Here is a 26262-nt window from a genome sequence, read left to right as displayed (position 1 = left end):
TGTGAGCTCTACAAAGGAGCGGGAAGGATGCTGGCGGCATGCACAACACCTGCACGCAGGCACCACCCGTCTCTCTCCCATCTACTGGTATATCCCTCACACTAAGGAAAGAGAACAACAAGTCAGGTAATATGTGGCAGGCATGTTCCCACAATGCAAAGCACTGGGTGTAATTAAGAGACGTGGGGGGATAGAAATAGGGAATAGAGGGAGGAGAGGAGGGATATAGAGGGAATATAAAATGAAGCGGCTGCTATTTTTGCTTTTTTTAATCTAAACTTTGTTTTTTGATCCACCTTGCTGTATAAATCTCTACCCATTCTCCTCTTCTCAAGCTGTCTTTCCTCTTCAGCTGTCAAACTTTACCGCTCACTGTTCTCGTACCTGTCGGTAATATGGTACGTGGTCTATGGCAGAAACGTTAACAGCCGACATTTTATTCGGCTGCAAATACAATCTAAACGTCTTCAAGAATGGTAATCATGCTCTGAGTTAATTGGCCGTCGTCAATATTGTAACATACATGCGTGAGGGTCAAAAAATGTACACACATGGTGAGTAAAATATAACCAGTGGAAGCCTCGGGATAATTACATCATCATCAAGTGACGGATGAGCTCAAAGGCTGAGCCGACAGGGGTCGACCACAAGGGGAATTTATCAATAAACAAACCTGTTGGCCCGCAGTGACCTCACAGAGCCGTTTAGATCCATCTGCTGTGTGGCAGATATAATTAATGGACACACGGCGATGCGAAGGGGGTAGGATGGTGGTTTCTAGGTTGCGGCTGAATTGTCGACAAGGTGTAGGTGGCTGGGTGACATAAAAGTGCCATTTGGTGACACAAGGTGCTAACTTCTGGGTTTCCCTGAGGCCAACCCTCAGCTCAGGATGTGGGCTTGATGAATGACTGCAGAGGTGTGTGTGTGTGTGTGTGTGTGTGTGTGTGTGTGTTTATGTTTCCTGTTAAACAAAGCCGATGTATCATTCTGTCACACACAGACCCACGCGCACATCCTAATGTTCAATCTCTAATGAGAAACAGACACATTCACACATACAGAAAGTCACCTGCCTCCTGCAATAACCCTCACAAACACATGTCGCAGGAAACTCAAGAATATGATGATGATGGCGCCTGTGTGAACCCACACGTGCACTGCACTGCCAGAGGGGAAAACACAGACAAGCTCATATTTAATTCAAACAGCCAGCGAGCGCGAGTCTGCCACAATCGAACTGCAGAGACGACAAGCTGATATTGAAACTCACACAGAGGCACTTAAGCCGCGCCTGCCTTGTAACCAAATTGTATCGATCGAGAAAAACAGTTTTTAACTTTATGGCTTAGAAGTTATACTCGTGAAAAATGAAATATAGCAAGATATTCTTAAAGTCATTACTTAGGGCTCATGTCCACATTTTTTTTTCTTGGGGGGCTAAAAAGCGCTTGAGAGCTGCGAGAAATAACACAGCATGTGCGTCTTTTCTCTATTACAACAATATCTGGACGACCGCCGCTGTGTGATCGACACTGCCCCTTTGTGGTTTTATATCTGTTTGCTTTTTATTTGACATCAGGACATCAGAGCAAGGAGGATGTGGACACATGACATTACCCGTATGAGACAAATTACAGTGAATATTAACGCCTAGGCCAGGAAACAGAAAACGAGTACTGGTCACCAGCGGCTTTCTGTAGTTGAAAGATTTTCAACTTCTCAGAATGGCCACACAAAAAAGGCGGGGCGCTCGGAAAAAAGATGCGGCACTCTGAAACCCATTATTTCCAACGTCACTGGGGATGATACGATCGTGCTCGGGTACTTTCGCAGGTCAGGACAACACAACCACTCCCCGCTCTACAATGTAGAGGCAGTTTAGAGAGTCACAGGTGTTGAGTTCCTGGGACTGTCGATGACTGACGAGTTGTCCTGGAGCACCATCGCCGCAGAGTGATTGGAAAAGCTCAACAACACCTCATTTTTCTGAGGAAATTGAAGAGAGCAAACCTGCCGCAGAAGCTTCTGGTGAATTATTAGCACTGTGCCATCGAGAGTGTGCTGACATACTGCGTGGCAGTGTGGCTCTTCAGCTGCACGAAGGCTGACCAGAGAGCTCTCCAGAGAGTCATAACAACCACCGTGACAATCATTGGGACCCAGCTACCAGACTTCACCACCATCTACACCTCCCGCTGTCTACGTCGATCTCACAGCATCATCAGTGACCATTCACATCCAGCTCGTCAGCTGTTTGGGAAGACACACGTCCATCAGAGCAAGGAGCACCAGGATGATGAACACTATATCACCCCTGAGCAGTCACACAGCTCAATCAAATCAAGAACTAATAATGCTGGTGCTTGGCTGTCTCGAGACGTGCGGGAAAAAGACGAGGTTACGTCAGAGACGGGGCTCAACGCGTCTATGTGTACTGTAATCTTTTGTAAAACAGATAAAACGGGTAAAGAAACCAAGGTATCAAGTCAAGGTGTTGGTATCAGTATTTATTTTTTCTTTTATTAAAAAAACTATTTTTATTGTTTTCACAAATAGCTGTGAGGGAGAGGCGAGCTATCTATTTCTGGCTTTAGTCACTAAGATTAACAACTGTAATATGATGACGGTGAAACAAAGACAACTTTGTTTTAGTTATGTTTCCGTTCATACACCCACTGTAGGTCACATGTAATCTTACAGCTAACAGGTTCAGTTGCTCTGTAGTAGCAATTTTGCTGAGAAAGTTAAAGTTATCAACATTCCCTAGTAATGTAACTGTAGCTCTTCATAATAAGAGTTAGCAGCAAGTTATAGCTCTGCAGCAAGGCAACATAAAATGTTATATAATAAGCCAGTTGTCATGCTGCTGTCTGGCGATACAGAAGTATCTGCTGCTGTACCACCAGATTAGCAGCTGGTGGTACTAACGAGCAGCTTCTTTTCTCAGGCGATGAGACTTCTCAATTCATCATCAGCACTCCATATAGTTTTAAAGTGATGACTTATTATTTCACAGAGAGACAGAGCTGGTGACAGGCATTAAGAATAACTACATAAATACAGCCAATCTTCTTACTGATGCTCTCGTTTGTTTATGTTGGTCATATAAAGTCATCAATATTAAATGAATGTGTTTCCTAACCAGTTTAAACCAGTAGTACCTTTCAGCTCTGCAGAAACACTTGTGGAGCCAACATACTCCATAAATGTTGTGGTCCCCAAAGGTAAATTCGTTCACTACTAATATAGATTTGTTAACAGAACCCGCGCAGTAATTCTGCTCTGTGTTTACCAGACTGCATTATGTCTAACAGGGTTTATAGTAGCTGCAGTACACTATTACCAAGCCATACAGTATACCCACAGCAGCGCACTAACAGCTTAATATGCTATAGCCTTAAATGCTGTGAACCTGCATTTGGAGCGCAAGTTAATAACTAGCTTAAAAATGATTTTATAGTATTGCTTTCTCGTAACTCATCTGCAGCCTCGGGGGAGGAGAGCACCCGGCTACTGAGCTCAGCTCTTTTATTTGTCTACTCCCTTTTCTAGTTTCTCATCCTCTCCTGTTCCTGCCTCTCTCCCTCACTCTATGCCTGTCTTCATACAGTCTTCCTGATCACGTTTCTCTCTCTGCCATGTTACATTTTTCTCAAACTGATGACATCCCTCCATTGAGCAACGGTTGCTCTATGCTCCCAAGAATATTTGCCCCAATCTGAAAATGTGTGCAGCTTCCTTCTGTTACGGCTACATATTTTCTAATCTGACTTTAACACCTTCCCTAGTTGACATTATTACATCCCCAGCCTTGCTGCCCCCTGGGGATTAAATAAGGAAGACCAACCTGCAGAATCACTTAGACGCAGTAGATTCAGCTGCAGGTACTCTTTTCAAGTGCTCGGTTTGTCACAGTTGCATAAGATCTAATTAGAAAGGCTCCTGTTTGACAACAAGTGCACTCTCTAATGTCACAGTAACATTTCACTTGTAAGTCATCAGCATGCTTGCATTTTAAGTAATTATGCACCAAAGTGGCAATCAAACCAAATTCTGAAGAATGTAGTATCAGCTTTTTAAAAGAGCCTCCTCCATCCAAGCACTCGCTCGCTGGCTATGAGAGGCTGTGTTCCCCAAGAACCACACAGTGAGGTATATATGAGATTTTGAACATTAATATGGCAGCCAACAACTATTTTCTATGTAGACATATAGTGGCTTTCTGAACAGAGCATGAAGTCATAACCCCTCTGTGTGTGTTGTCTCTGAGCTACTCTGTGTTTTGTTTTGAAAACTGGCCCACCTGTGGGGACATAGTTCAACATGGTGGCCTTGTAAGACACTTTCTCACACTCCAGCTAAACACTAAAATATGTTTCTTAAAACATTTAAAGCAAGAAATGCAGCACTACTCTGCAGTAACATAATCGTGCTGATTAAATCTCTTCAGATTCGATCAGCGCCATCATTTTGCTTTACTGAACAACAAGCACACTTTTTTAAGCCTGACGCTGGTGCTCTTGGGCATAATCTTGTGGCAGAGAACGTTGTATATAGAACCCTTACATTTGTGGAAAAAAAGAGACCGCTGACACCCTAAGATGAGAAAGCTATGCTGTTGCCTGTTGCTACTGCTGCTACCACTGCTGCTGTTGTAGACTCTGAGTGGACCCTTCCTTTGTGAGGAGGTTAGTTTTGTCACTCCTCACTGTGCTGAGCTTGGTGTTTCCTCAAGGGGAGTGACCGGGCCAAAGCCTTGATGCCAAACATCAATACAATTCATATTCTACTTTCACATAAAATCTACTCCACATAAGTTGGTTAACACCCAAATAGAAGACAGCACTTGGGCGGTCTGCTCCTGGCCATGGCCTGATGTCAGCCAAGATCCAACCAATATAAAACAAAACTGGCCCAAGTCTGGGCCATGCAGAATGTGGGCCAGATGAACGTTTCTCGTGTTGTCCAGATCTGGCCCGCAACAATTCTGCTATCTGGGACTGAAGTGCAGCAAGAACAGTAGATCAAAGCTGAACCATAGTGAGTCTGGAAATATGGAGGAATGTTTGCAGTGGACACTTGTACTGTTGAGTTTTGTCTTTTCTTTTAAATCTCTTTGGCTAAATTTGAGGTTTTGTAAAGGTCGCAACAGTAATAAACTGGAATTATCCTTTAACATATCCACAGATGTGCAGTTTATCTGTCCTGCTAAGACTGTAACAATCACTACTCATTATGAAAAACATTCTGTACCAGTATTCTTAAGCACAAGCCATCATAGCACAAAGTAGATAAAAACATAACTTCATTTCACTCAGGGCCAATTGATCAACTGTCTGCTGTGTGATAGAAAAATGAATATTCATAGAAAAAGAAAAAGTACATATACTTAACTTCAAATACACACAAGCATAGTGTCAAGCACATACAAATCACTACTTAGTGCACAGACATAAGCTTAAAAGTTTGAACTCAAAGTAGAAAGAACTATTTTGAAGGCAGTTACAGCAAAATAAGTCTCGGCACAAGATTTCACTTTCATGTCAAAGGTAAAAGTTAAAAAAGGAAAGATCAGTGGTGTTTAGTGGGTAAATTTGGCAGAATGAAAATAAATATTTGATTTTCATGCTCTTCCTGAGAACCGCGATAAATATTCAGGAGAGGGTGAAGGCTGGAGAGCTCCCCTTCATGAGATGAAACACCGGGCATGAAGCCACATGCATGCAAATATTACACACTGAGGCTAAAAGTAAAGTAGCGTGCACATGTAAAGAACCTGCTCGTTAATACACAAACACACGTCCTTGATTTCTCCCGGTTTCACACACACAACGGCACGCACACTTATTTGGAAATGTGAGTGCAAATACAGTCTCCAAGTTGGTGACTTCTGCCTTATGTCTGCTCAACTAAGCATAACTGAGCAATCGAGCCCACATGGACAATAGCACGCGCATGAATGCACACTAACATAAATGTCTACTCACACACACACACACACACACACACACACAAAATATTCACACATATCCCAAAAGCTGGTACATGTCAGAGCTGAGAGAAATCTCTGTTTGTTTATACCTCCATCTTAAAACAAAGCATCCACATCAGGCGCATTTATCATCTCATGACTCTGGGAAATCTTAATATTTTATATTGGTATACATGGCACCTGGTCGGTGCTGACTTTATCCAACTATTAATTTGAATATGATCGTATTTTTGATTTATTTCATGATTCCTTTTAACAGTTTCAAGGGTGGTTGTCTGTCTTTCAGCGTGTTGTTTGTCCATACATCTTGGCATCCCTGGGAGAGCCACTTACCGTAGCGGCCTCAGGGTCCTCAGCAGCCTCAGCACTCTGAGCATGCCCAGAATCTTGGTCCCGGAATTGGAGATGAGAGACACCAGAATGTCGATAACAGAAATCATCACCAACATCCCGTCCAGAACGTTCCAGCTGCTCCTCAGGTAGGCTTTGTCCCCGAAGCACCAGCCCAAAGCTGTGATCTGCAAACGCATGAACACATAGCAGAGTGTAGTTACTGTACTGAGCAGATGACGCAGAGTTACACTGCTGCTGTGCCACTTTGTTGGGATACATTTAAAATCTAACATTAACTCCAATGTAGGTGGCGTAAAATGATACACAAATCAGTTTTTCAATATCTATTTTTGGTCTGTGCCTTTGCAGATTTGTTTGTTATGAAGTTATCTTTTGTATTCATCATGACTCGATGCTTGCACAATGTCCTGTATGCACAGCTTATTGACTTTGCAGAGCGACTATTTACTCGGAACTTGGCAGCGGAGATCGTAAAAGCATTTTCCCAACCCCGTATCTAAATTCTATAGGTTCCACTCATCATTTATTCTGCCCATGAAGCAATTTGCATTCCAGAAAATAATAGAGGCTGGTTGCTTTGTGCTTTTTTAGCTCAAACTTATTAAATCAGGACCACTATTTGCACATCTTGCATTTTTAAACACTTAATGCAACTGAAAAGATGAGAGAGTGAGAGAGAGAGGGGGGTGGACGGAAGATAATTTACATTAGTCGATGCTAATCAATGCATAACATCGCATACTGTATATGAATAATGTGGCAGGGGAATCATCAAAGAGGCTGATCAGACTTGATCAACAAAGATAGATCACTGAGAGTTCAGACGGCCTCTACTCACTCTTCCCTTTGTGTAAACGAATGTATTCACATCCTTTACACAAGTACCAATACAACACACTCCATTACTAGTTAAAGTCCTGCATTTTTGAGTAAAAATACATAAATATTATTAGTAAAATGTCCTTATTGTGTCAAAAGTAGCTCCTCCAAAATTTCGATATTTTTCTGGCTTTGTTGCTGAAACAAGTAATACCTGTGACAGAAACAAATTCAGCATTGACGAAGAAAGCGTGACTTTTGGATTAATAATAGCAGACGACCTCTGCCCACAGCATCTTTTGACCATCCAACCTGACCAGCCAGACCGCTCCACAGAGGAGAGGAAGAGAATCAGAAAAAGGGTCTTTCCTAATCCATCTAAGATTTAAAGCTGCTCCTGGCTAATGTTCAGTCGTAGGAAAACGAAATGGACGAATGGGAGGCTGGCCAGACAGCGGGAAATCAGAGACTGTTGTGCCGACATCTTTATAGTGACCTGTCCACCACAACATCCCGGACAGGTGGACTGTGTTCCGAGCAACTGCAGTTGGACGAGGAGCGGTGAACTCTGTGTGTTTGAATCGTTGATGCTTGGTGCTCACACACAGTCAAAGTGGATGGACAGTGTTTGTGTCGCTTGAAGCAGTTAGAAATTTTCATCTCCTTCCACTGCATTCACATTACAAACCATTGTTGTTAGAATCATCCACCTCCTCAAGCAGCTGCCAGTTTGTTCACGTTGCTAACGCTACAGTTGCTAACGTTAATGTTGCTAACGCTAGCTTGCCCGAGTTAGGGCAGTACAATACTGCAACTATTCAGACTCTTGATGCTGATGAAACACAGATAACCTGTGATTCCAACATCGTATATTATTGGCTCACAAACCTTGTGAGAAGTTGGAACCTAATTCTAAAACGGTGAAAAATAAAATCATTTTGGACCCAACAAAGTTTTTTAAATTATTAATTCACAATCATAGTAATGTTTTAAGGGAAAGTGATGCACCTTTTTCTACAAGCTCTCGAGATGTATTATTTAAAAAAAATGATTTGTCAATATAAAAAGGCTATCAATATGACCTTTAGAGTCCTGTTCCTGGCATTAATTAACCCCCTGAAAACTAATCTCTGCTCCTCACAATGATATATTGGGAGTTTTTTCTTCCTTGAAAAAATCCCTACGTGGCTTTAAAATGGCTCGGATGTGTATCTTTGCCTCATTAAGTACATGAGGTTCTATTAATATGCAAATGAACACAGATTGTATCCACGCCCCTGTTCCACAGCAGCTGGAATGTACCTGCATTTTTTGGAAGTGGGGAAACTCAGAACACATAATACAGATAGCTACCTACATCTGCACACCTGACTTCTTCTGAATACAGCTCCTTTACCAGCAACGTTATGTTAATGAGATGGAATGCCCAAACATGCAGGTTAACGGGAATGGTTCCTTAGGTTTTTGACATATGAAACCCTGGCTGGCTGATTCTGATTTTTTGGACTGTTCTTGCTACACTGCAGTTCTAAAGCATCAGTGCTCAGCCATGGTGTTGACTGGTTATTTTGCTATGCTTGTAAAAAAAAAAGAAACACCATTTGGACAGGTTCACAAGGTTAAAAACATGATTTTCATTGGAGGGGGCCTTTAACTGATAAAGATTGAATTCAATAGTTCCTCGACACCCACAAAGTTTTGTTTTGCGTTTGTGTTTTTTGCCCTGCACCTGAAACAATTGCTTGAAAATGGAATGATACAACCAGTATTCTGTTTGTGTAAGTGTGTGCATGAGGCCCTATGTTTGTGAGACCGCCAATAGCACTGGAACCAAAAATAGAGACAGAGACTTTGAATGAGTGACACCCCTGAACTTTCCTCCCCTCTGCTTGCTCCTGCCCACGCCTGCACAGACCTCCATTCAAAGCTGGTCCATTTGAATATTGGCGAGACAATCCTCTGCCGAGCATTACGAAACAGCCCTGAGAGTTTGTGCAATGTGTGTGTTCGCTGTCTGTTCAAGTCGTAGTCTCTCATTCTCTTCCACCTCTTCTTCTCCCTTTCCTCCCTCTGAAATCTGTTTTCGTTCGTATTTTGGGAGCTTACTCTACAGAATGGCATACATCAGGCAGACTGTTTCTTCTCTGCGACTTTGTGTCTGAGCGGTTTTAGGAGCCTGGTTTGGGTTTCTCCAACTTATGCAAAGATTTTTGCAATGTGAATGAATTACAGATGTGTCACATTTCCTTCAAAGCTTGAGACAAATGATAAATACTGAATGTGAGGCAACCAGTGTTTATGTCGTCCCAAAAAATCCAGACCAATCAATTATTTTGTGGCAGAAGAACTGATGTCAACTTCCTGGTAGGCTACTTAGCACATGACAATCACAAAAAGATGCAGAAAACTCTGACGGAGGATGCAACATATTTTTTTCCCCTGATAATCCCACATTGTGAACAACAAATCCCTGTTAAAGGTGGCACGAGAAGCGCTATAGCTTAGCTATTAGCTGATAGCAGCAGAGTCCTGCGATGTGTTTGACAAATGGAGCTAACGGCCATTTCAGAGGAACACAAATCGTTTTAATGTGACAAAAAAATAAAAATATTTTCAGTATTAATAGCTGGCTGCACCAGCTAACCTGAAAGTGTTTTGGCATAAATCATATTTTGCTTCGTTTCATGCCGGTGCCAAGCAACTTATCTTCCTTCAACCATTTGTCATTAAACTTGCATATCCCAGTCTTGGCTCATCCATAGCTTTTTAGCTAGCTTGCAACCATGACTGACAATAATGAAAAAATTAGACACAGCAACGTGACAATGTCTGTAGCTTGCTAACGTAATGTAAACATAACGTAAAACTTTTATTAAGAAGAGTCCCTCATTGTGGATTAGTGAGGTAATCAAAGAAATACACACTTTGGAACATTTTACAGCAAACTACTATTGCAACCTCTGAAAATGTTTACTGACAGCAAATTTACCATTAAAAGAAGACAAACTAGGAATTTCCTTTATCTTTTAACTTGTCATGTAATGGCTAAAATCTTTCACCAAATGTGCAATGAGCTTTATAAAGAAAGAGAAAAGGACTCTCACAGGGAGGTTTTACAAAAATGTGCAAGTGGAAATCCAGAATGTCTCACCTTTATGGCCATCTCAGCCACGAAGATTGCCGTGAAGATGTAGTTTGACAATGTTAGGAAGATCCGCTCCTGCAGTAAAAGAAGGAAGAGGAACCTGGTTGAGTTGAGGTACATGCCTACAGCGCCAAGAGCTAATAACAAAATAGTTTTTCTGCTTCTAAATTGATCTAGTGTACAGATTAATAATGTATGAGGGAACTATTTCATAAACAATTTTCCCTGTTGCACGCACTAATGATTGCTGGCAGGCAATTAGAAAGTTTACTACTTATAAGCACTGCAGGAAGTATTCAAACAAGACATCTTTAGGCCTAAAATGTTATGTTTCCTTTAACTCTGTTGGTGGAAATAAACTTGTTACAATAATTCCCTGAATCAACTACATTGCACCGGAACAAGTGCCATTACATCAACTGTGTAACACTTGGTGAATAAAACCCTTCAGTCCACCATGGCTGAAAATTGGCAGTTTCCCAATGAAATGAGCATGATGCATCAGGTCCTGTACTTTTCATCAGATATAAACAGTCAATTTAGAAAACAAACACCATCATTTTGTTTTGTGAAAGTGCGTTCAACACAACACCATCAGGCCTGAGCTATTAGATCTCCATCTAAACACACATTACTGCACTCCATGGTTCCCTGTTGCCTGAGGCGGCATGGCTCAGTGGTGTGTGTGCACGCAGCAGAGGATGGGAGCCTATTTACTGAGCTAAACAAGGACTGAGGAGAGAAAACAAGCAAGCAAGCAAGAATAAGAACCCTTCACCGCCTGATTATTTATCCTACTTCCCCTTCGTCGGGAGACACAACCCTGTCCAGTCACTAACTGTCTGTGTGTGTGTGTGTGTGTGTGTGTGTGTGTGTGTGTGTGTGTGTGTGTGTGAGTGTGCGGGTGTACAAGCCTGCCTTTCCCACGGCCCCCGACTACCATCACCCATGCTCCAAGGAACACAAAATCTCACACACACACACACACACACACACACACACACACACATACAGACACAGACACGGCATTCCTGTAGCAGTCTCTGGGAATGTCGGACATGACATCACTGGGAATGCTGGTATTGAGAGGGTTTATAAATTCCAAGCTTGACAGCAGCCATTCCTGTCCTCTGTGAACAAGTTTCCATACTTCCATTCATTCAGAAATAGCAGGCATGTGGTAGGGAATGAGAGAAGAGAAGGTAGAGGGTAGGGGGAGGGACAGACAGAATACATGCTGTACTCCTTAATGAGACATTAATTCACCAGTCTCAATTTGCTGTCAGTCCAACTGCATTCTGGCAAAAGGCTAGAGATTTAGCTGTGCCTATTTATGCTACCAGCTGTGGTCTACAAGCTGTCAACTTTAGCTCTGGCAGGTTGATACAAACATAGCTTTTTAGATAACATATTGCATAAAATTAGCTGTAGTCATGGTAGCTAGCAAGCCTGCTAAAATGAAACAATTACAACTTATTGTTTGTATGTGCTTGAATATAGCCTATTTGGCTAACTGAAAAAAGTAGAAATTTAATTTTCAAAAAACACATTATTTTTTCTCATATGGTGCATTGCTGCAGCACCACTTTTGACACTGTGTCTTGAATGCTCCATTTAAGCTACGAGTGAGACATCTCACCTCTGTTCAATCTTTGGTGAGAGTTGCACATCTGCATTACTTAACGGGCAGGATGTAGCCAATCAGAGGCAGAGTAAGGCGGGTCATGCCGAGCAAGGTAGTGTGATCTAAAACAACGCCACTACAGCTGGTAAACATGGCTTCGGTACAGCCGTACATGTTAGAGCCCGATTCTGATACCAAAACACAGGAAGAACAAACTAAACCACCTTCGCAAGGAAGACTGGAGCAGGTCATTTCAGAGTGGTATGTTATTATTTTGTAACTATCTATTATTTCAAATACATTGTTTTAATTTTGCAATTTCTCTACACCACAGTAGCAACTGTATGCCTGCTGACTGACTTGAGTGTGTATATATATATATATATATATATATATATATATATATATATATATATATATATATATACACATATATGTATACATATACATATAATACAAAGTACCCAATGCCCCAATGCATTATGTGACTGGCTGAGAACCATCCTCCATCCAAGTATAGTGGAAACCTATTCAGTAGTTTTGGTGTAAGCCTGCTGACCAACCAACCAACTAACCAACCGACACACAATCAGACGTGGCTGAAAACCCTGGCAGCGGTAACAATCCAATTCTAAATCTAATTTGAAAATGCTGTGTGCAATCCTTGCTTCCTCTTATGCATTTTAATGTAAATTGAACGAAACAGGAATCTAGGGTTCAAAAGTAGTGAAACGCCTCCCTCATCTCGCCTCCTTCTCATTCCTCATCTCTAATGGTGGTGGTGTTATTCCTGGTTCAACGCCTCGCCTCCAGTGTGTCTGACCACAACTCAGGGAGCCACAAGCCAATCAGCCTGAAGAGCTCATTGTAGCTTGGCTTGACCCAGCAATAGCTTAAACTGAGAGGCGCTTTTCTTAGTCTCTTAGTTACAAAACCGTGAAAACAATAACCAATACCAAACACTTCCAGTAGGCAATCAGTGCTTCCATAGACATTGTACACTGGCAGCCCCAGGTGCCGGAGATGTAAATTATCTTTCTTTTAAGGAACTGAAACCAATAATTTATTAGGTCTGTACAGCAATGTGCGGTTACAGAAAAATTGTGCTTAATGCAGCATTTAATTATGCAGCAACAAAGCCTTCCTGTAGGCTAACCCTGAGCAGCAGAAAACAAGAGTGAGCCCACACCTCCTGGAAGGCTTTCATCACAGTCCAGTGTGCAGCGCCATCTCTCTATCTTAATGTCGTATGAAGCAGATGACGTGGATGCAGAAAACTCAGATTGATTGTATTTTATACTGTTAATGCTGATATAATTCAATTTTGTGCTCTAGACGGTGATGTATTGTCCCCGAACTCAATTAGGAATAATAAATCATAATAGGTGCTATAATCATCCTCAATCATTTCCACTGAGCCACAGGAAGACAGTATCCAGGCAACCCTGAGCACCAAACCAAAACAGTAAGCCAAATACAAAGTGTGTGAGATAACTTCCAGGATTATAAACTAATTATTCAGCTTGCATTCCACACTAAAATGTTGTGACTAAAAGATTTTATCTTCGTAACAATGAGGACGTTTCTATTTAAAGAATATTGCATATGTTCTTCGTCAGGCTGGCACCATGGGTGATGTAAAACAGGTACTTCAAAAGAGTAGCAGCAGAGCAGATAAATTATACATGTCTGGTTGTTATACACAGCCAAAACAGAATCAGCGAATGGAAATCGATTCACAATCGGCTTCATTAATTCAAGACAACCCACACAGACAAACAAATAGCATCATGCCAGGACCACCAGGGCCAGTAAGATCTGGAGCAATAAGCATCTCGCCTCAAACCTGTAATGACTGCTCATTCTTTAGTTTTCAGGCTTCTAGCTGCGTCATACATTTCCATCTCATTTCAATAATGGCTTCAGGGTGCAGACTGGACACGATGGCCACAGCAGGAAGCTGACAAAATATATGTGCATCCCAAAACACTGCTCTCTGGGCTGAATGTTAGTCAGGCTGCCGTGGAGGATTTTGTGCATTTGCCTGTGTTGTATTTACATATGCGTGTGTGCAAAGGTGAGAGCCGTGAAATCATCCCATCTATATGTGTGTGTGTGTGCGTGCGTGTGTGATCTCTGCCCCGATTAGACCGGGCTGCCTGCAGGGCGGTCTCCATTTGTTAAACAACTCCTTTCCTGGACATTAGCCACGTACGCCAGCCCAAAGATAATTGAATCAATTACAACGGCACTGTCTCCTCCGTGTTTGAGTCGCAAAACAAGCAGAACGGAGCGCTCCAGCGAGACCGAGCCGCAATTAGGCCCGTCCATGGAGCAACTCGCTCAGCGAGAAGAAAAAAATCAAACAGTGATAATTATTGTGTTTATGCATCGAACGACTGGGCTGTGTTCTGCTGCTATTGCTTGAAGTAGCAAAGGACACCGTTCAGCCAGCCCTCCTCTATTTGAAGCGATGGTGTATTAACTGAGGAGGTGATGGTGTTGATGATGCAGTGCAGTAGATACAGGGGTATAGCACACATTACCCAAAGCTGCCGGCTCACAGTCAAACAGGAGTGATTCCCTGCTTACACAATGTTACACTCCATTTCTCTGCAGAGAGCAAACTACAGTAGTAATTCTGTGTGTGTGTCTGTGTGTGTGTGTCTGCGTTTGAAGGTTGGACTTGCTGACAGGTACTCTCTCTCCCTTTTTCCTCCATCTCTGTTTGAGGGTTAGTGTTTCTTTATGGTTGACTCACCCTTATAACCCTTATATAAATAATGCTTCTTTGTCTCTCCACCCATCCTTTTTATTCCACTTATTTCTGTGTCACTGAAGACTGTGAAGTCAACACACTCAAGTTACGACTTTATAGAGTCTTAAAAATGTTTTGAGACTCACGGCACTGGAGGGTTCGATGCGAGGCCTCTCCATGGCGATAGTGATGCAGTTGAGGAAGATGATGATCAGTACGATATGGTCAAACATCTTGTGGTTGATGATCTTATTGCACACGATCCGTAACCTGACAAAAAAAAATACACAGAAATTTGAAACTTCAGTGAAATGGAAATGCATTAATTCAATAATTGTTTTTTATGAAGTGGCAACACTCTGGTTAGGGATTTTCTATTTTGTTTAGGCACAAACACAACCTGGTTAAGATTGGGGAAACGCTGTTGTTGGGTTCAAAACGACTACTTTACTAAAGCCAGGACACCTTCTTTATCAAGGCGGAAATAATAAATATCATTTCAAGGTTAGGGAACAATCATGGACATGATGAAATTTTTAAAAAAACACAAAAACAACATTGACTGTCAGTTGGGCACATGAAACGAAGAAGATATCTTGTTGAAAAAGGTCTAACAAAAATTCTCCAATGTGCAGGAAAGAAGGCATTATTACCATATTTAACTCGTAGAAATGCACCTACTCCTCCCTTCTTAAAAATTCCAGAATATAAGCATACACCAATATTTTCGTGTAATTGTGGGACACAAGATGTCTCATACTCATGTGCACTGGAGGCTTCAGGATTCCACATCGCGCTTGATGCCACAAATCAAGCTTATAGCCCTGTCTCTTAAAATCAGATTTTTCTAGCGTCAAACTCTGCAGGTACATCAATTTACACAGTTAAGCTTCAACATTCAACAGCAGAAACAAGAAGAAAAACACGTCTCACAGAAGTGGGACTTTAAGTCAAAGTAGCATTACTTCACCACAAAAATACTTTTGAAGTATTAGTAGAGGTGAAACTAGTTTAATCTTTTTTACATACGGATGAGTAATTTAATCCTCATTACATCATATTTCATACACTACAAAGCTACCTAATAAGTCATTAAGTAAGGTAAAAAGTAAAATCTTCCTTCCGGTGGGTTGTAGTGGAGTAGAAGTATAAAGTAGCATTACATGGGAATACTCAACAAACACGAATGCCAATCAGGATTGCAGCTCAGTCGAGGCATGTTCTATAAAACCTGATATACTATCACATACTGCAGAAGGATGTTAACTGAAAGCCAGCGCACGCTTGACAAGTAATGAAAGATATCGTTCATTTTAGGAGAGCTTGTCTCACATACAGTATCTCTAATGAACCACTGTAGAATCAGGAGTCATTAATTATGCCTGACTTTCATTACACGACATCAAAAGGTTCCCAGGCTTTTAGCTCCTGACAACAGAGAGAAAGAAAGAGGGAACACTTGTTTTATACGGCACTGGAAAGGATTTAACTGTGCATCAAATCCGCTCTGATGGCTCATATCTGTCTGAGTGTTCAGCGGGGGACAATATTGTGAAGCTCAGATCTGGATTTCTTGGCTTTATTTGACAATGCAGACACGACTGTGTCAACACTGCTGACTGTCGCTGAGTCTGTGTGCATGTGCGTGTCATCTGACTGCACTGATTATTACGCATGCACTATATAGTCTGGATGAGCTAATTCCTCTTTGATATCTAAATGCCAGACCCTTGATGCTAAAGAATTCAAGTGTATCCTCCAGCAGCAGGGAGGGAGGACACATGGCGAACACACGCCTCCTCCTCCGCAATAAGAAGAGCCAATCTCTTGCACGCGCGCACACACACACACACACACACACGTATAGAAAACCTGGGGAAAAACCTGTCACCACACACTCAGAGATGGTGCAGCAAAAATACCCCTGTGCGTCAGACCTGGGACTCTAAAAACTCACTCACATCTTGATGCCGGGATGTTTATACAAAACAATTTTGACAAGTGTTGAAAGCTTGCCACTCTCATGATATTTACTGACCTTTTGAGTTTTCTGGCATCAATGCCTCAGTTGCTTCTAAACGACAGCTGACATAATTCACTTAAATATTGATTGCAGTTAGTTTTATACTTTAAAAAAGCTTGTCCAAACATTACTTCTACAAATTAGTTCATTTAAAGCTGTAAACATGCACTTCTTGACTCCTTTTTCAAACTGCTGATTTGAACGTCGTCAGCTGACTCTTCATTTTCAGTTTCGGACTTTTTAAACATCTCTGTGGTGTTTTTTGCACTGCACTCACCTGCAAATTTAAAGGAACAGTTCATCCAAAAATGATAATTCAGTCATTTTCTACTCACAACTATGCCAACCATGTCAACAAAACAGTTCTCGAGCTTCACAGCAAAACAGTGTTGCAGCATTTTCCTAAACAGATGGGAACTGTTTTTAAAAAGGTAAAAATACAACCAAATAGAAGAAAAAAAACTAAACATAGAATGAATCCATAAAGCTCATCCGGCATAATACAAGTTTGCGGAACCAAGAGATCACAAAACAAAAAAGTCCTCTGTGACCCAAAAATCAATTTCCCCATAGACAGCCATTATAAAAGAGACGTCTGTAAAACTGTGGACACCTTGAACTGCAAACAAAGTCCGTTCTGACTCCTTTTTATTATGAATTTTTGATCCATGGAGGTTTTATATTCATACAACTTCCCTTGAGGTGAGAAAAGTAATTTAAAAATCTGTGACATCATCACAATTCAAAGTCTACGGGCTGAGCAGGACCTCAAGAGTGGGGCCAGTAGGGGAAACACTTGCGCGCATTATAAGTGGGCCGCATAAACAGAAAGTAAACCTGGAAGCTAGAAACCTTTTTTTGTATGCATCAGGCAAGCAATTCTTATTGGACTGAATGGGCACCATATTTGGGTTCACTATCTAGTTCTATTAAATCTTTGGTCTTGACAGCGCGTTGGGGGTGTCAGTAACCTTTTTTTCAAATCAATTTGAGATCTCCGGCTTTTAGAGACTTAGATTACGCTGGACGAGTTGAACCATTTTATGGTTGTCTTTTTATTGTTTTTTTTCAGCTGCCCCCAGCTACTTCAGTAACTTGGGAGAATGCTGCCATGCTGCTGTGCCTTCACATGACTTTCCATAATGACAGAATTTCCATTTTTAGGTGAACTGTTCCATTAAATGAGTTGATGGTAGTGTGACAGGGATCCTTTGCTGAAGAAGTTTAAGTTTCTGACAGCGGTACTCAGGCTCTTTCAGTAGTGGCTCCCACTAATCACCCAGAACTTCTTCTGTGCATTCCAAACAAACCATAGAGACATAAACTGCATCACTTCCTGTGTGCTGGATGATGGATTTCTAGGAAAGACCTGACAGATGCTGAGAATGTTTCCTTCAGCTATAAGCTAAAGCACTTTTATGTTATATCATCCAGCACTGGAAAGCAGGCAGACGTCTTGCAACATAAACTCGCCACAGATCATTATTTTCACTATTTACTGTCATTCTGAAACATCCTCCCTGCTGTCTATTTGTTCTATTCTTACCTGTATCTTATTAAATTCTATCAGATGACCCACTTCCCCACAACATTCAGCCTAGATCTACATAATCTAATCATGCACTGTATGAGAGACCACGTGCAAATCCCTTGTCCAATTGCTGATGGACCACTGTTCTTACACGTCCAACTCTTGCAGCGAAGACGTCTAATTGCAGTGACTGCATCACAGTATGCCTTCATGTTGGGCTCACTCCTCGGCTCATTTAAAACTTCCCCTGCAGTAATCTTCAGTGGTAGCAGTAACAACAGCGAGCACAAAGACAAGTCGAGGTGAACTCAGGTCCATGTGAAAGCCGCTGGACTCCGGCCTCCCACTACGCTGCTGTCTCTTGATGTGATTGTGAGCACAGGCAGGCGTCCACGGTGGTTCAAGGCCAGAATGGACGCCATGCGGAGCTTGTGTCCTCGGTGTCACTCTCAGCGACAGCCAAAGCTTGCTGCCCGCTGCGATTGAAAGCCAGCTAGAAGCCCGGATTGAGCCAAGATCCTTCAGGTTTCTTAATACTCTGACAATAACAGACTATGGGGAGCTTTTCCTATTAACCTTTTCCAGATTAATCGTACAGCAAACAGAGAAGATCTGCCACTTTTAAAAAAGGCTCAAATTCAAATTCAGATATACTACATGTGTTATATTTTGGGAGGACTCACCATACCGTTAAGTTCATATTCCATTTTTGGAAAATGGAAAACTGCAAGCTAGGCTAACATGTTTTCACTCAGGAAGTAGTGGCACTTAGCCTAGTTTGTTAACTTATAAGTCCAGTGTGTAGAGTTTGGGGGATACAGGGGCAGAAATGGAATATAATATTTATAATTATGTTTTCATTAGTGTATAATCAGCTGAAAATAAGAATTGTTATGTTTTTGTTACCTTAGAATGAGCCTTATATATCTACAAAGGGAGCGGGTTGTCTTCCAAGGAGACTGCCATTTATTCTACAGGAGGCCAGGCAAACCAAACACTGATTCTATACAGGACTTTTCATGTTTTTCACATTTTTAGCAGCCGCTGGATGTGAGGGTGTGATGAGGGATATTTCATTCTTTGCAACCTCACCGCTAGATGCCACTAAATCCTACACTGTCCTTTAAGCGATTTCTCTCACTAGAAATTCCTTTTCACTCATGTTGTTTTAATACCAGATAAGTCACTTGCAGCTTCTGCATACTCTGTTAAGTTTGTCCCACATCATAACACAGGGGGTTCTAGCTTGCTTTAGCTGTCTGTTATTCATGGGTTTTGGTGGTGATGCCATGGATGAGTCATGGAGTAACATAGAAAGCAATCACAGCTGGTAAACTACCTTTATTGCTCTTGGAATTGAAATGATATTACTGTGAGTAGTCACAGACCAATACGATATTGCAACAATGAAATGACAGTAACTACATTGTACTACACAGGAATAGGATTACTGTCTTGCAGTTGTACGCCGCCACACGTGTTGAATAATGGCCGGAAAATTTTTTCACAAAATTATGATGCCACAGTGAAGTCGACCTTTTACCTTTTGCATATAAAATGTCAGCACTTAACCTTATTTATCTTATTAGACATTTGTTTAAAATGTTGTCGTAATTATCATATGAATTGCTAAGTAATGGCCAAAAATGTGTTTTGTGCGGTCACAGTGATTTTGACCCCTGACCACCAAATTCTAATCAGTTCATCTTTGACTCCAAGTGGATGTTTGTGCCAAATTTGAAGACATCTCCTCAATGGGTTTCTGAGACATCTCGTTCACAAGAATGGGACGAACGGACGGACAACCCAAAACATAATGCCTTTGGCCATGGCTATTGGAGGCATAAAATTAAAAAACAACTCAAATTGATTATTTTTGGTAATCACAGTTTTGACTAAGTCTGAAAGTTAAAACACTTTGGGTGTGTGCCAATTCCTACAAAACTATTTTTCATTTAACCATTATTTTATACTGTATGGAAGACTCATTCATATGGAATGGACATTAAATGACACTGGTGATGGTTGACATTAAGTTCCAATCGAGGGGTAGGGTGGGGTGCCCACTATTTGATGTTTAATCAGCATGTTGCAGTGCAGTGGCGGCAGGCTGGGATCAACATGTTGCTTGGTGTTGCCTTCACAGCCACATCCTCCAAACAGACAGAAGAGATGCACAGATCAAAGTCCCAGAAGGGGAGGAGGAGTGAGGGAAGAGGGGCACCGAGGAGGGTGGGAAGAGATGGATACAGCACGCGGCTGAGATAACATGCAGCATTCAGTAGGAGAAACTCCCTTCCTCCCTTCGCTCCTACTTGCGCACCCCTGACATGGCAGAAATGTGCAGATAAAAGAGACTTCTGAAGTGAGAATGTGGGAGGGAATAGCACTTGATATAAGGAAGGACAGAAAAAAAAAATGCTGTGCTCACATTGCGGCAAAAAACACTCTGCCATTACAGTCAGCATTATGGGATGTCAGTCAAGTGCAATGTTAAGAATCCTCTTCTTGTCGGGAAGAGAGGGCTCTGTCTTTTCCCGTACACTGATAACAGAAACTGTCTTTTAAAAAGTGCTGTGACTAGCTCAATTTTGACATTTCATTTCATTTTCGAAATACACAACCTCATGTATTCAAACTGCCACAAGAAGAAGCGGCTTACAAGTTGTCCTTTTGGGAAACAACAAACTTTCAGAGTCCTGTGTACGAAGAACCTCAGTGAATATGTAAAAATGCCAAGATCATGCTAAACTGAAGGCAAAGGGATAGAGTTATGGAGGCGAGAGGTGAAGGCTACCTTGACTCTGGAGGGAAGAGGTAGAGCGACCAGGTGTCTCTCTGTCGACACCACTCTGGCTGTTTCTTCTCTAGCCAGTGATTCAGTCTGGCAAAACGACCCTGAGGGGAGCAAGAAGTGCACAGGACATTTATTATTCATATTTTCACAATTTCCTGTTGTATACTGCGTGCCTCAATTATTCTCCACAGAAAGAGGCTTATGAATTTGTTTCTTCTTACAACACAGTTTGTATAAAGGAGCCACCCACAGACAAACACAACACACATAGCTGAGCTAAAATTATTATTAAACAAATTACCCTAAACTTAAGAAAGCTTATAAGGCTTAAACTGGACAGGGCTTCCCCTCTCTCCCCATTCCTTTTGCAGTGGCAATAATGGAGAAAATGTGCGTATCAATACAGGTAAACATACAGTAAACTTAATTATTGTTATTTGCAGATGATCTTTTATTGACTTTAACTAATGTAGGAATATCCATATGGTCTGCTCCCATGTTTCATCTTCCCATAAAGATGAATATTACGACATGGTATTAGTATCTATACATATATTTGTTTGGCATCATCTGCATCAATCTTGCAACCTTCCCAACTCTGACATCTATATCATCAACCAGAACCTGTATGTACACCTAATCCTGATTCTAAACCCTAGAAACGATTCTCCTGTTTTTAACATGCTCGAAAAGAGATTTTTGATCATGAAGAAGCTGCCAGCGAACGTGCGTCCAGACTGACCAGGGTTACCTCCTCTTCCGCGTTTTCGTCTTCAGTGTTGTCCTCCAGAGAAACTTGTGTGGGGCCCAGAGTTGACGGAGACCCCTTCCCGTTGCAGTCGCTGTGCTCCTGGGGCCGTAAGTGGCCCAGTGAGGGGGGTCTGGAGCTGTGCATACTGGCTGAGCGGTACAGGGAGGGAACCTGTACAGGGAAATAACCAGAAATTTACTTTGCCAAATTTACTTTGCACCCAGATTATCCGCCATTTAACTAGTAAAAGGGAGTTGGACTCCCTTTTACTACACACTTGCACCTTGTGCTTTAGACCACGCACCATAGATTGTTTAAATAGGGCCAATAATGTTTGTATTCATAGTCATACCCTGAAGCTGTGTGAGTTCATTTTGGCATGTTCTGCTCAGAACAATGCTTTGGAGTAACAATGCAGTTAGTGCAACAAAGAAAAATGCCATAAAAATCTGACCATTTTAAGATGTACAGTAAAAGTTACTACTGTGAAGGGAGCAGGACTTTGTGGAGATTGTGGTATCAATGTAGTTTCTACTTGCACAGTCCCACCCCAGATATTAGTCAAAGGTAGAAACTGATGCATTCACAGAATCTACCTGCAGCAGAGTATCAGGGGGCAAATCCATGGAGCTCCGAGTCTCCACAGACTCCATCCTCCGGTGTCGGGGCCCTCTCTGCGACTGCGACATGGAGTCTGTCCTGGCCAGAGAGGCGTCATCATCCTCCATCAACCCGCCTCCTCCTTCTCCTCCACCTTCCCCGTCGTCCGAGCTGGAGCCACCCTCCCCGGACAGGAGTGACCGTCGTTCCCCAGACTGCCGCTTCTGACGTTTGAGTGACGGCGCACGACTCACGCTATTCCAGCTGGACCGTCGGCTGGTCCAGCCGCTCCCAGAGCTCCATGGGGCATGGGGAGAAGTGCTCCGGGCACTGGTCTGGAGCAGAAAAAAAGTTTAACAAGAAGGACAACATGTAAAAATGTTGATCTTGGACCTTGGTACTCTGCCAGTGTTGCTCTTTCATGCACGTAAACTGAGCTGAATTGGATTGACTCAGCTTTAGGGGAGCTGAACTGAATAGAGATTCCTGCGGGCAGGCAGACAGGAGCAGATGTAGAGATCTGGGCTTATTTTCTCAGGTCTTTATCCCGATCATCAGTTTGTCAAATAAAGAGTGGCAGTGGCAGCAGTAAGTAGAGTGTCGGACCGCATGCCACATTAATCAGAATCAATCATTATGACCTCCACACATCAGCAGGACACGTACAAGGAATTCAGGGAGACACTCAGGGGAAAGCTGGGTGGTGGCTGTGGGGGGTGGGAATAATTCCTGGCACTTATCCCTTTACACATGTATGGACGTTGGCTTTCTGACATCCCGCAACACAGTTATTACACGTGATAGCTACATGCTTTGGGTGTATGTGAGAAGAAATATACGAACCGGTGATTTGTCATAGCAGGCCGGGTCCATGGAGACGCTGCTGCCCCTGCGGGACTCGTAGCCCAGGATGGGGTCAGCTCCGACGGGCAACTTAGGTACGGGCATGGGGGTCGCAGCCGTGTGGGTGATTAGTGGTGGAGTCAAGTTGGTCTTCAGGTCCACATGGCCGTTTACAGGCACTACTAGTAGAGAATTTTGTGGGTTAGGAGTGGAGCAGAACAAAGGGGACCAGTCTCGAGTTGTGTTTGTCTGATTGATCAACCAAACCCTAACCTCGATACAAACCTTGTCCCTACCACTTAGCCGTACCCCTCAGTTTTGAGTGTTCACACCCAGGGGTATGGTGTCCTGATTCTTGTTGGGATGGAGGGATAGGGCAAAGTGCCAGGGCTACATGGCCCTCCAATCGATGGTTTCTCAAAAGCACATTTCAATGACTCTTATGGTCCTTTTCTTTATAACAAGCATTGCTACTTGTTAGATGCATCAAGAGCTAACTGCCTAGCTTGCTAACGTTACATTGTTATTGCTGATTTTTTGCATTTTGACGTGTTTCAAACGTTTGTTTACATAAACACCATCGACGGCTACTGATGATGTATGAGGGTCTTGAAGGGTCATCCAATGTCATAGGGGGAGGTTTCAACCACTATGCACTTAAAAACAAGGGGGAGGGATACAAATTGGAAATGGGATTGAGCTAAAGTAAAAGAAGTGAGAGACAGGGGGAGACAACAAAAAAAGCTTCATAGAGAACAATAAAAATGCTAAACTGAATAAAAGTAGGGTGAATTGCAGGAAGAGTTGGCGCATGGGCAGGAGTGCCACAGGGGTGCACCCTCAGTATCACAGCAGCACAGCTTACTTAAAAATGGATGCCTCATACTGTTGAGCAACATGAATATTTCAGCCAGGCATTAATCTTATGGGATGCGTGGGAGAGAATATTATGTTTGGCAGCAATACAAATACATGACATGCAGCAGGCAATGCAACTTTAATAACGCTAATTCCTCCGTCTTCCAGCCTTTATCCAAGGCCTAGCAGATATATATTAGGCTCTTCCAGCTATGTAAGCGGTTTTTATACAGAGCATCTGACATGGCTGAAGGGGAGATGATACTGTACGTCTGGGAGTTGTACACCCATACAGTAGCGTTTCCATCGGGCTCTTCAGTCTGCACGAATAGTAATTAGAGGGGATGGAAACTGGTGTATGAGGAATTATGGATGAGACTGCTGTACTGGTTTGATGCTGTGCAGGGAGACATCCAGCCACGTGCCCACTGAGTGTGGTTGGGAAGCCAGAGGGGAAAAGAGTGAGAACAGTAGACCGCAGAAATGGAACAGGTGGGACAATGTTTGCACGGGGTATACTCTCAATTGCCTTCGACCTTACTCACTGTTGTATCACAACAATACATACATTTTGTCAGGAAACAAAATGGTGTCTAATCTTCAGGGATCTACTAAAGATTAGGGAGGGGAAATGCCAGCAGTAAACACAGATGGTACAAGTTTTGCGGAGTGTTTGTAACAGGGACTTATAAATCACACAGAAGGTTGAGTTCAATCCTTTTGCAAATTCTCATAGCAGAGTGCAGGAATGCAATATGTGTTATTTAGAGTTAAAACACTATCATTAAATCGCAAAGTAATACTTTTAAAACATTTGTTTTACTCCTAAACAAATAATAAATGATGCCAATAACTTAATATTTTTAAAGGAGTTACACAAATGTCCATTGCAGTGGACACCATGCACCAACTGTATAAAAAATGATTCAGGGATAACTGTCACATCATTTTATTCTTAGAAAATCAGACAGGTTAAAACAATATTTTTGAAACTAAATAAGATAAGAAATATTTGTATTCTGATTTTGATAATATTTTTCTTGTATATGTTTTTCTGTGACTGAAAATATATGAAAACAGAGGATGAGTTGCACCGAAGGGTATATTCTGCCAACTGGACCTATATTTAGATCAAATCTGATGACAAGTCAATAAGGCAGAATAGCTTTTGATGCATAATGTCGAATGAACATTATTAAAAGTTTAAAAGTATTTCTAATACCTTATTGTATTAAGTTGAAATATAGTATAATATTGTATTGTAATATGTAAAAAGTTGAATATTTTTGACTGTCTGGTGTTCTGATAATAATATCTCAATGACAAAGAGCCAAAGACAACAGTCCACATAGCTGTCCAAGCTAGAATGTGGTAGTGCTGTGTTCCAGTTTGAGAGTCCTGTAAACACAGGGAATTTAACAATTAATCATTTCATCACTTCCTGATTAATCAGCAACTGAAAATACATTGGATAGTGGAAATCAGGATAGACAACGTAAGCTTTCATTAGACAATGCTAACATTAGCATTCAGCCACTTTCTAGCTAACAATACTGTTTGATAGCTTTACAAGATACGATATGAAAGGGAGAAATTAAGCCTAAAATATCAACCTACATCTTGGACACCCTTTTCTAAGCCTAGAAGTGAAACACACTTGTTGTGATCAATCGGTAATTTTAGCTAGAAAATGGCCGAGGCTAACGCTAGCTAAAGGCAATTATGTCATTTTACCTTGAAATAGTTTTACTCTTCTTCATCATTTCAGTTGCTGATCAACCAGGAAGTGGCAAATGATAAAAATGCAACATTATCCTGGCATTCAATGTTCCCACCCTATGCATGACATCACAGGAAAATGACATCCATATGGATATGGTCTATAATTGCAGACAAGGCTTTCGGGGTCTGCCACCTTAGGACATGGTTCAAGCTGGAGTGCTTGAATCATTAAAAATGGCTTTCAAATAAATGTCCACCATACGTGAAAGGGTTAACATGCATGCCTCACCTGCAGAGGCTGCCAAATCCTTCTTGCTGCCGTTAACATCCTCCATACTTCGTGCACAGGAATCAATCTCCGAACCTGATTTAGAAGCATCACCCTTGACACACAAAGGCACACAAAGTGTTAGAGAAAAACACCTGTGAAGCTCTCTGTTTA

At 41.9% G+C, this 26262-nt stretch overlaps 1 protein-coding gene across 15 annotated transcripts in view; it reads right to left on the bottom strand.

Annotated features, from left to right (window-relative positions):
- The window catches only part of cacna1g (calcium channel, voltage-dependent, T type, alpha 1G subunit), a 173533-nt gene that overhangs the window by 56156 nt on the left and 91115 nt on the right, over positions 1-26262 (bottom strand). For 11 of the 15 annotated variants that reach the window (XM_084343142.1, XM_084343143.1, XM_084343132.1 and 8 more), the window contains 8 exons: positions 26110-26203; positions 23241-23422; positions 22394-22732; positions 21789-21968; positions 21047-21147; positions 14842-14965; positions 10320-10388; positions 6329-6513 (listed from right to left, as the gene is read on the bottom strand). In XM_084343142.1, coding sequence (XP_084199268.1) covers positions 6329-6513; positions 10320-10388; positions 14842-14965; positions 21047-21147; positions 21789-21968; positions 22394-22732; positions 23241-23422; positions 26110-26203 — 1274 coding nt within the window. The remainder of the gene's footprint in view (positions 1-6328; positions 6514-10319; positions 10389-14841; positions 14966-21046; positions 21148-21788; positions 21969-22393; positions 22733-23240; positions 23423-26109; positions 26204-26262) is intronic. The other 4 variants (XM_084343140.1, XM_084343133.1, XM_084343134.1 and 1 more) reach the window with 2 other exon arrangements.

The sequence above is a fragment of the Pagrus pagrus genome (assembly GCF_965226575.1).
Source record: "Pagrus pagrus genome assembly, chromosome: 21".
In the NCBI taxonomy this organism is placed as follows: domain Eukaryota; kingdom Metazoa; phylum Chordata; class Actinopteri; order Spariformes; family Sparidae; genus Pagrus; species Pagrus pagrus.
The sequence above is the reverse complement of the archived record's forward strand: the minus strand, read 5'-3'. Positions and strand labels throughout refer to the sequence as shown.